At 50.9% G+C, this 10,880-nt stretch overlaps 1 protein-coding gene across 1 annotated transcript; it reads right to left on the bottom strand.

The window, feature by feature from the left end:
- Positions 1-651: 651 nt before the first annotated feature.
- On the bottom strand, positions 652-6,163 carry IL25 (interleukin 25). The gene is made up of 4 exons (XM_078333172.1): positions 6,110-6,163; positions 4,860-4,966; positions 3,779-4,093; positions 652-1,421 (listed from the first exon to the last, which is right to left on the bottom strand). Exons 1-4 carry the CDS (start codon positions 6,161-6,163, stop codon positions 1,166-1,168), a joined length of 732 nt encoding a protein of 243 aa, XP_078189298.1. The 3' UTR covers positions 652-1,165.
- Positions 6,164-10,880: the final 4,717 nt, after the last annotated feature.

Raw genomic sequence — 10,880 nt, 5'->3', positions numbered from 1 at the left:
GCCTCTGCTGCTGCCTGCACCAGCCCCCTAGAGACACATGGGGAGGGGCAGAGAGGGAGGAGGCTCTAAACCCTCCCCTTGCTCAGAGCCCAACCCAGCCTGGAGCAGAGGAGAAGGAAGGGGAGAGGAGGAGGTCTGAAAAGAAACTGGGAGGAGCTGGGACATGACTAGAGGAACAGGGGCAGGACTGGGAGGACCCAGGGACCTAGGCCTGAAGAGATTTGTGTGCCCCTTCCCTAACCTTAACCCTCCTCTTTGGTGGGTCCTTTCTCCCATTTCCTTTTAGAAAGGATGGGAGCTGGAGCCCAGCCCAGGCAGCACCCCCAGGACCAAGCGGCAGCAGCCAGGACTGGAGGACAAAGGCGGATTGTTGGGGGACAAGGGGGCGCTGTGTGCCTGCCGCAATGCCTCAATGGGCCTCTGTCTCTCCAACATGCTGGGAGCGCGGCCTAGCCCCCACCCTGATGTTCGGGGTGGGCCAGGGAGACAGAGACTGGAGAGGGCGGAAGAATGCAACAGAAATTCTGGAGAGCAGAGAGAGCTGGCAGGGTGGGCAGAGGTGAGGGCCAGTGGTGGGAAGGAGAAGGACAGGCTGGGAGACCGAGAGGTGTTCAGGAACCATGGATGTCAAAGACAGATTAGGCTATTTTAAAATATAGATATTTATTTGGATAAATCTCTACATTCAATAACAGCTTCCTCCTCAGAATCATCCATGTCAAAAGACTAGTAAGTATACCAGAATGCACCCAAAATAGATGCTCACTGAGTGATGGGTAAACAAACCAGCAAATAAAACGAGGAGCTCTCCTCCAGCAAGGGGAAAATATCCAGAAAGTGCCTGTGCTGGGCCAGGGTAGCAGGAGATGGGAAGAGAGGAAGAGACAGAAGTGGTGACCTCCAGAAATGGGCAAAACTATCAAAATCTTTCCTGAGAGAAAATGCCAGGACACCAGCTTCCAGCGGCCCTAAGCAGCAGCTGCTCTTTTCAAAACGTGCAAAAGTGCAGGTTTCCCCCAAAGTCCCCCATCCTGTCCCAGGATCCTTCTGCTCCAGATGGCCCTTTGCAGGGGCCAAGTATCTGTGTGTCCTGGCCCTTTGTGGCAAGTGGTTGTACACCTGGCTCCAGTTTTCCCAAAAAGGGACTAGCCTCCAACCAGTCCGGCTAGGCCATCACACGGGGCCGCACACACACACAAGCCAAGGAAACACGGTACAGCCTGCGCTCCAGGCAGTAGCCCTTGTGGGTGCCCTGCTCGCCACGGCACGGCCGCCGGTAGAAGACAGTCTGGTTGTGGTAGAGCAGCTCTGAGTTGCCCTGGGGGTCCATGTGGGAGCCTGTCTGTAGGCTGACGCAGTGTGGGCACAGGCAGCGGGCGTGGTACAGGTCCTGGGGGAGCCGGTTCAAGTCTCTGTCCAACCTGTGGGGGCGGCACTTGTCAGGCCCTGAAGAGATGGGCCAGAAGCAGAGGATGGGGTGGCGTGGGAGTAACAGAGGAAGGAAATGGTGCATCTGGGGCCTTGGCCTCTTGTCTCAGATCTGCAACCACTTGCTGGGTAACTTTGAACAAGTCACCTCCCTCCTCTCTTGATTAATTTTCCCCCTGTAAATGAGGTTAGCAGGTGACAGAGTGCTTTCCAACTGGTCCTGGGACCCTGAGGGAGGAAGAGAAGGATGAGCAGGCTCCTGCCTTAGCCTCCATCGACCAGCACTGCTTCTCTCTGGGCTGTAGCATGAGTTCTCTTAATTGTAGTCATTACACTTCAGGTCATCTTTCTTTCTGTGTTTTTCTCTTTTTAAGACGGAGTCTCACAGTCACCCAGGCTGGAATGCAGTGGCACAATCTTGGCTCAACTGCAACTTCTTCCTCCTGGGTTCTCCTGATGCCTGCCACCGTGCTGGCTAATTTTTGTATCTTTAGTAGAGATAGGGTTTCACCATGTTAGCCAGGCTGGTCTTGAACTCCTGACCTTAGGTGATCCACCCACCTCAACCTCCCAAAGTGCTGGGATTACAGGCATGAGCCACCGCACCTGTCCTTTAGGCATTCTTTCTATTATTATTATAGCATGATTGCAAAAGTATAAACCACTCTGACGTCCAAATATAAAAGAGTATAAAGAGTGAAAGCTAATAGTCTCTCCCTACCAGTCCCACTCCCCAGAGGAAGCTATCCTCAACCGTTCCCTTCACATTTTTCCAGGCACTGTGGAAGCTTATATTATAAGCACACATAAGAGTGCATGGGAAGACTTCTTCACTTATTCTGAAAGGATTTCATGGGAAAGAGAAATAAAAGAAAAGAAAAAAAGGAAAGAAGGAAGGAAGGAAGAGTGTATGGGAAGACTACTTATTCTGAAAGGATTTCATGGGAAAGAGAAAAGAAAGAAAGGAAAGAAGGAAGGAAGGAAAGGGAAAGAGAGAGAAAGAAAGAAGAAAAACACTGAAAAGTAAATGGCCCACAGGACTGGGACTCTGTTAGTCTGGCAGGAGACAGTCCCCAACTTGTAGGACCATTCCTCACACAGACCAGCCTGGCCAGCGGGTTCAGCTAGCACAGCACATCCCAAAGTGGGTTCCCTAATAAATCCCCTGCAAGAAAAAGGTTGGGTGCTTAAATGAATTTGGGAAACACTAGTTTAATGGTTTATTTTCTACAGACTTCTTACAGACTTTAATGTACAGATGACAGGATGAATCTCCAAAAGGCAGGAGACAGAGCAGTCTTTCCCAAGTTTACTTGGCATCACTTTTTTCTGAAAAGCAGCTCATAGGATGAGTGCTATACAGAACATACTTTGGGGAAAGCCACCTGAGTGGTCCTCAGGGATTCACAGACTCCCAGCAAGGGGTCTGGAAGACAGCTGAGTTAACCCTCTGGCACCCAACCTTCCCTAAGAAGCTCCTGTGCCATCCAATTTGGCCCAGGGACCCAGCCAGTTTCTGAGACTTCTCCAAAGCATCATGACCTGTACTATCCACCCTAGATCCTTCCCCACCACTGAACCTCTCCATCCATCCCCAAACCCAATGCTAAGACAGAACTAGATGGAAGAAGTGAAGTCCGATATCTGGAATCCCTAAGACTCTAGTTTTTAATATTTTCCTTCATTGTCCATATTTCAGCACTTCCTAGTATTTTTCACATCATGACACAAATAGAGAACTATAATATTTATGTGGCACACTGAGTGAAAGAACACAGTAACCATAGTCATGATTAAAGACAACCAGTCCAGAACTCCAGCCAGTCAGCTGTCCCCGAGAATTGAGGGTTTCACTCCCTTAGAATACTTATAACTAACCCATTCATGGCCTGAGCAGTATCATTTGGATTGAGATGCTTCATGCCTGTATCATGCCACTATTCCAATATTTTACTCAGAAAAACATGGGCCATTATAGGGATTTTTAAAAAGAAAAGGAGATCACTGGTGGTTTAGTGGTTAAAACAAATAAATATATAAAAAAGAAAAGGAGAAACCCAACATAAATACAGACTTTTACATACATGATTTCATTTGATCTGCACATTAGCCTATGGGACAATATATCATTTTACAGGTGTCAAAAAAAAAAAAAAAAAACCCTGAGTCTTGAAAACTCGAATAATTGACTCAAGGTCAGCCAGTGAGAGTCAGAGCTAGGACTCAAACACAGACCTCTCTGAGATCAAAATGGGAAAGTAAGCTGGAACTTCCCTCGTCCCTCACGGGTACCCTAACCAGCACATGCAGGAAAACATATTCAGGTATTTGGGAGTAGCGGCAGACTCACTCATATCTCCAGGGGGAGATGGCCCTGCTGTTGAGGGGTCCATCTTCGCTGGCCCTGCAGGATTCTGGGTGGTGGGGGAGGCTAGCAGGCTCCGAGGGAGGCACAGGCACAGTGTTCCACTTCAGCCACTCCTCACAGAGGTCCTGCCCTTTGCTGGAGCAGCAGCTGGGCCAGTGGCTGCAGTCCTTCTGGAGCCGAAGACTGTAGATGTGGGTTCCCATGACCATTGCCAAGAATGTAACCACCTGTAGGAAAAGGCTACTGAGAGAATTGTTCTTACCTAACCTGGGTTGCCCCCTCAGCTGTGCCCTCCCCCTGGAATCCCAGTTTCTCACTCCACCTGGCCCCCAGCCCCAGACCTGGCAGCCTGGCCTCCCTCCACCCTCAGCAGCATCTCTGCTCCTCTCCCTCTCAGCACAGCCCTCCAGCAGCCCTCTGCACTGGCCTGGTACATGCTGGGCACTGCTCACTCTGTCACAGGTGGAGCACTGGCTGACAGGCCTTGTGGAAGCAGGCTAACTAGAGCAGGTTAGGAGTCCTGGTTTTATTTTCAGCAAACCTGTTTTGTTTATTCAAATTTATTTCCACTATCTTTTTAGGGAGTGACTTGAGATTATAAAACAAAACAAAACAAAAAACCGTGAAAGTATTTCCAAAGGCTGCTTAAAATGCAATACTCATGGAAGTTGTGATGACCATCATTATATGCCTGGTAGCTGATTGGGTAAACTTTGCTCTTTGAACTTTTCCGGGCATGGGGTCAGAGCAGTAGCGGTCTGCTATTCTGTTGTGAACTGGCATTATGGGAATTTCCCTGTGGCCTCCTTTCAAGAGGCCTCATTTCACTGATCCCTGCTGCTCCCATCCAGGATCTGGTGTTACCATTCCCCTCTTCTCAGATGTCCTCCTGATACCCACCTTTGTGATTATTTCCCTTCCCTTAGATATCCTTTGACTTCCATCCCCTTGGTTCTCTGGCCTCTTCTGCATTTTCGATGACCCCAAACTTCTATGACCCCCAACATCTATGACTTCTCCCCCGTTGTCTATGACTCACTTCGTAACACCCCCTTGCCCTCACCAGTCACTGTCCTCCATCAGGGATACAAGCTTATCCTCACAGGGCTGCAGGGAAGGCCCTGACTTCCTGAGTTTGTTGGCTGGATGGGCAAGGTCTGATGGAAGAAGCTGTGGGTGAGTGTTCCCATTGCACAAATGAGAAGGTGAAGCAAGGAAGAGGAGGGGAACTGAAACAACCTCACCTAAGAACCAACAGGAAGGAGGTCTCAGTTCCAGAGACCAACCAGCTCTCATTCACAGAGTCTGGGGGACCAAGCCCATGACAGGGTCAGCTACTGCTCCCAGGCCATAAAGTGAGCCCACTCAGCCTCAGCAGGCCCAGAAATATGGACCACTGTCAGCCAGGAGGGAGGATGTGTGCCCTAGAAAGGCTCAGAGATGGGCTTGACCCCAAAGACACAACAGGTCAGCCGGGTCCTGCCTGCTTGGGAGGCACTGTGCTGAGAGTGGGCAGCACGTCCTTCCCTGCAGGTCCTTCTCTTCACACTTGCCTATTAGCCCCCCTCATCCCCCACACCCACCCAACATACGCATACACAGACATTGCCCCTAGAATGATGCAGCTTGATTTGCATGTGCTTTCCCTTAGAAAATACTCCTCTAGTAACAAAGGACTCAGGAAATAAACAAAGGGAACCAGGAATAACTTAAACTGCAGAGTGAGGGGGAAACTTTCCAGTGGTTTAGGGCCAAGCAGCCCCAAAAGAGAGGAGTGATGAGGTCAGAGGGCAATCCGGAAAATTGGGAGAAGCTGCTCTGCTCTGGTGAGTCTTGGGACACCTGGAACTGTGGGATGGGGGCACTTAAAAGAAACAGGTGGTGTCTGGGAGACCAGGGGCACTCAGAAAGAGTTATGAGGCCAGTATCATGGCCCCACTCTCACTGTCCCACCCTCTACCCACTGTACTCCCAGACGTCGTCTCCCTTCCGTATCCTGCTGGACTCAGCTCCTGTGCACACTTACATGTGCCAGGCATGGTGCTAAGCCCTGGACATGCATCATCTCATTTTATCCTTACAATGAAACCATGACATGGAAACTATTATACCCATGTTACAGATGAGGAAACTGAGGCCCAAGGAAATTTAATAACTTGCTCAAGGTCACAAAGAAAGAGGCTGAGCTGGTTTCTCATTCCAGCTCTGACCAATTTCACATCTAACCTCCTGGCACAGAAGTGCCACTCCGTGCCTACCCCCAGCTGTCTGTGAATGGAAGGAGAGCCCCACAGCGAATGCTTTCCTACTCACCTGGGCTTGGGTTGGGACAAGTTCCAACTGAACCTGCTGAAAGCCATGGGGCATTTCTGCCCCTTAGGCATCAAGCCACGAGCTAGCTCCCTTTCCTAGCCTTTGGTCTAGCATGCATGGCCTCAGGGTGGCTTCTGGTGCTCCTGGGAAAACCTCAATCCCAGAACAGGCTCTTAGGAGGCAGTGCCATTTCATAAGAGCTGGACTCCTATGGGTCTCACTCTCACCAGTCGGAACCTCAGGGCTAAGAAGGTAGTAGAACTGGAGTTGGCTCAGATCTCCCATCTTGACCCCTGCCCAGGAGGGGGTGTTCAAAGGAGCCAGAAGTGATCCCAGCTACCTGCTTCATTTGCTGACACTGCAGGGAAGACCCAGCCTAGGTCACCAAGAACATTTCCCTTCAGAAGAGTCCTTTAGGATATCCCTGTAGGGCAGAAGGAGAACCTCTCCAGGAAGGGTTGGCTTTTCCCACCCCTGTGATGACCAGGACTGACCTGAGAACCTGTGCTCTGAGCCACATGCTCCCACCCCACCTCACTTGCTCACCCCCTGCCCTTATCTCAGTAGCAGCTTTGTGGGACTCCTTAGGGTGACTTCCTGCCATGAGAAACATTTTCCAGAGGGGTTTCCCCCTAAGGTGACTAGTTTTGGAATCCCTGAGTCACTTCAGCTTCCAGGGAACCCTTGTGGGTGTGGGGATATGGGGGTGGCAATGGGGAGAATGCTGGAGGCAGGAAGAAAGGGAAGTCTGCATGGCACGTGACATCAAGGTCCCCTCCCAGCATGTTTTCACCTGCCTAGGCCTGACCTGGCAGCTGAAGAGAGTTTCCTGGGATTCCTGTTCCTGCGGCCCTGAGGAAAGAGAGAAGCACCTGCCTGGAAAGGGCAGGGAAGATGTGGTGGAATATACTTTCCAATCTTGGCTTGGAAAGGCTCGTGGGGCTTGCAGGAAGTGAGAATATGGCTTCCCTGCCACTTCTCAAGAAGATATGCAAGTCCCACCGGCTGCCTTGAAGACTTGGCCCTGCCCATGACTAGCTCTGGACCTTAGGTCCTCTCTCTGCTCCTCCCTCTTCATTGGTAGAAGTGGGTGGATTTGAGTGGGTGACAGTTGGGGGGAACATTAACCTGCATGGCCACAAAGGTGCCAACCAGCTTAGCTACTCCAGACCTCCTGAAATAGCGCTGAATCCACAGGACTCAGCAGGGTCTATTGAAGCTCACTGGCACTCACTGTACGTGAAGCTAGGGCACTGAACGTCAAAATGTTGAAATACTTATGTACCTACTGGTAAGTAGATGCTTCCCTCAGCCTTGGGACACCACCCTACCATACCTGCCTATGATCCAGCAAGTAAAGAGTGAACACCTGGCACAGATGAAGGCCCCCAGAACAGTGCTCCCACTTTCTGATTGTAGGGGATAATGGTTTAGCTACAAAAATGCCTAGGCACAGGAGAGCTTTCAAAGAGAACTCACCTCTAGACCCATGAGAGACATGGAGAATCAGAGTTAGCAGAACAAAGAGCCCAACAACCCCATGCCTTTAGCCCAGGGCTGGAGCCTTCCCCAGGAGGCCCCTTGGCTTACTTGGCTTTGTCCTACAGTCATGGCTTCTTTTGTTCCTTCATCCACTCACCAAATATTTATTGCACACCTACTATATTCCAAGCACTATTCTAACTGCTAGAAATGCAGAGGAAGACAAGCCAGACAAAGTCCCTGCTCCATGAAGCTTATGTTTTAGGAAGAGACAGATGATAAACAAGGAAAGAAGATAATTTCTGATAATAATAATAAGTGCTATGAAGAAAATGAAACAGCATTATGAGGTAGGGAGTTACTGGGGGTGGGGGAAAGGAAGGAGGGGCAACTTTGACTTGGAAAGCCAGGAAAGGCCTTTCTGAATATACAGGATTTGACCTGATGATGGACAGGGTCTGGGGGAAGTGGTTTAGGCAGAGGGAGCAGGACATGCAAAGTCCAAGAGGTGGAAAAGAGCATGGCATATTTGAGAAACAGAAAGGACAGTGTAGATGATGAACAAGAGATAAGGGAGAGAGTGAGATGAGGTGAAGTGAAAGAGGTAGGCAGGGAGCAGATCACATAGGGTCTTCCAGGCTACCATGGAGTATCTGAATGTTATTCCAGGGTCAGTGGGAAGGTATTGACTGGATTCAAGCATGAGCTACATGGTATGTTTCTTAAGGGCAGACACCATGTCCTTGACATTCTAGTGCCCCCACAGGGCCATCACCCAATAACAATAATAGTGGTTGCCTTTGCTCAAAATTTGCACATCATGGGCCAGACACTGTTCTTGGTATTCTCTTAATTCTCACAACAAATAAATGCTAAAAGTTCCATTAATACTCCCACTTTACAGACAAGGAACCAGAGGGTCCAGGCGGTCACAGAACTTGCCAAGATAACTAGCCAATGTTGGAACCAGGATTAGGACCCAGGCAATCTGGGCACTATGGGTCCAAAGAGAGAAGGACTGAAGAATTGGTGTGCATCCAAGAAGTTCTGGTGAACAACCACGAAGTTCCTCCTGCTATCCAAGTAGGGGTCAGGTGAGGAAGAAACCAGCTAATTGGACCTGCAGGGAAGGGGAAAGAATGGGAGTAAAGACTGGTACCCAGGAAGCCAGATGGAGGGGTTTCTTCCTTTCTTCTCCCTGAATATAGCAAGGGCAAACCTTGAAGACCTGCTGTCTGAGGCTGCCACCCACCCAGGGTCTCAGCTACCTTCCAAGCCTGGGTCTTCTCCAACCTCTCCTGAAGCCTAGAGCTCTCCATGAACAAGTCAGAATCGCCTTGAACCTGTTTGCAAAGGAGAGCATAGAAATAATGGCATAAGGACAGGAGCTCCTCCTGCCCTCAACAACGAACACTTTCAGCTTTCAGGAAAGCACAAGTCAGAGGGGGAGCCAGGGTAAAGAGGAAAAGCCACAGAAGAGCACTGTGCCTGGCAATCTACATAAGCTTACTCCTCAGGAAAGTCACTGTTACAGAGGAGGAACTGAGATTCACAAGCCCTTTAACTGGACCAAGGTCACATTGCTAGTTAAGCAGGATTCACTCGTGACTCTGGCTGGCTCCATTCCACACCTGGGTATTCCAGAAGCTGTCTTATTTCCCACTCGTTTTCCCTCACTGTCCTTCTTCTACCCTTCCCAGGGAAGCTGCCTGCCCATCTCCTATCACCTTGCCTGGTCCTAGCAGCTTCCGTCCTGCTTAGCCTTTTCTGGTCTCCATCTATTTCCCCTCAACCCAGTCAAAGCATTCATTTTTGAAGACAGGATTTCCTGCCCACCTCCACCTTGGACCCCAATTTTCCTGGCAGTCCCTTGGGCAGAGATCACACCAAGTCACTCCCCAGCAGCTGATGTCTGTGTGCCTGGCTGGAAAGTCTTCCCTAGTGGCCACCTCCAACCAAACTGAAGCTGGGAGCTCTCCCTAGAAATTTAAAAGTTCCTCTACCATCCTAGTGGAGTTGGAATCTATCCAGGATTCTGTTCCATCACCAAAAGCCAGCCTAGAGCCAACACAGTTCATCCCCATCCCCATGTTTATCCCAGAATCTCTCCCTGTTCCACCCCCTAGGCTCCACCCAACCCTTCCCACAGAGGGTTATTCACAGGTGCCCAGGCAATAGAGTGGGGAAGGAGCTGGGGCAGGTGTCCCAGCCATACTGTCCTAGGAAATGCCTAGATGAGTGGGCCTATGGAATATTGAGGAAGGGGTATCTGACCAGAGCCTCAAGTTCACCAAGGGCCTTGTATTACATTTCTGATCCTATCTCCAAATAAGCTAATGCACCCAGTCATTCTCTATTGCATGTGTTTGAAGCGTTAATTTGCTCAATGTCAACATCCAAAATATACCACATCTTTCAGTCCTGTTCTGCATCTTGCTTTTTAAATACCAGGAACCTCAAAAATGGAGGAAGGCAGGCTTTCACTCAAGCCTGACAGGCCCTGATGTGTGTGTCCCAAAGGTAAGGTCCAGGGAAGCAGCACACATTAAGGAGTTATCCCAGGGTAGAGGAGGTGTAGGGGCGGGGAGCAACGTCCTTTCAATGGAAACTCCTCGGGGGCTAGATCTCAGCCCCTCTGGAAGAGTTCTACCAACTTTTGTGTCTGCGGTCCCCAGTTCTCTCCTCCTAGCAGCAAGAGTGAACCAGGCTGTGGAGGCCGGCAGGCCCAGACTGGCAGAGGAGTGTAAGAGACCACACAACCTGCCCGCTTGCAGCTCTGGGGCCAGACGCCCATCTTCTTGTTCTGTCACCAGGGCGAGAATCCATGTCCAGCGCTAGACTCCCCACCTGTGCCCTGCAAGAACGGCCCAGCGAAACCTGCAGCCCTGCAACGGAGGCACTGAGAAGCCGAGAGGCTCCGCTAAAGGCCCCGCAGGGCGGAAGGCGCGCGCTCCCTCCCATGGGAAAGACAGATGTGGGGATAATGAAAAGGGAGGCCGAGAGGCGTGGGGCTGCGGGGGGAGGTGGGGAGACGGGGGCGTGGCAGGGAGAGGAAAGCTCCCAAAGGGAGCCGACCAGACCAGACCACCGCGATCGAGGCCAGCCGAGGAGTCTGGAGAAGGAAGGCGCTGGGGGACTGGGGCCTGGGGCGAAGGCGAGGAGGGTGGGGGGGCGGGGGGAGTGGGAACAGGCAGCTGGACCCGAGGGTCCTGAGCTGAAACTCAACACCCGCCTTTGGAAGGATCGTCCCCCTTTCTCCTCCACCCCTTCCCTTCTCCTCCCCCGCTTC

This window comes from Callithrix jacchus, chromosome 8, assembly GCF_049354715.1.
Source record: "Callithrix jacchus isolate 240 chromosome 8, calJac240_pri, whole genome shotgun sequence".
Taxonomy (NCBI): Eukaryota; Metazoa; Chordata; class Mammalia; order Primates; family Cebidae; genus Callithrix; species Callithrix jacchus.
This window is presented reverse-complemented; position numbering and strand designations above follow the sequence as displayed.

Bases quoted from the DNA above. Each gene is read 5' to 3' on its own strand.
- IL25 (XM_078333172.1), bottom strand. From the start codon at position 6,163: ATGCCCCATGGCTTTCAGCAGGTTCAGTTGGAACTTGTCCCAACCCAA. The intron at 4,967-6,109 runs GTGAGTAGGAAA...ACTCACCCACAG, and splicing joins TTGTCCCAACCCAAGCCCAG to CTTCTTCCATCAGACCTTGC. The intron at 1,422-3,778 runs GTGAGTCTGCCG...CCGCCCCCACAG, and splicing joins ATCTCCCCCTGGAGATATGA to GTTGGACAGAGACTTGAACC.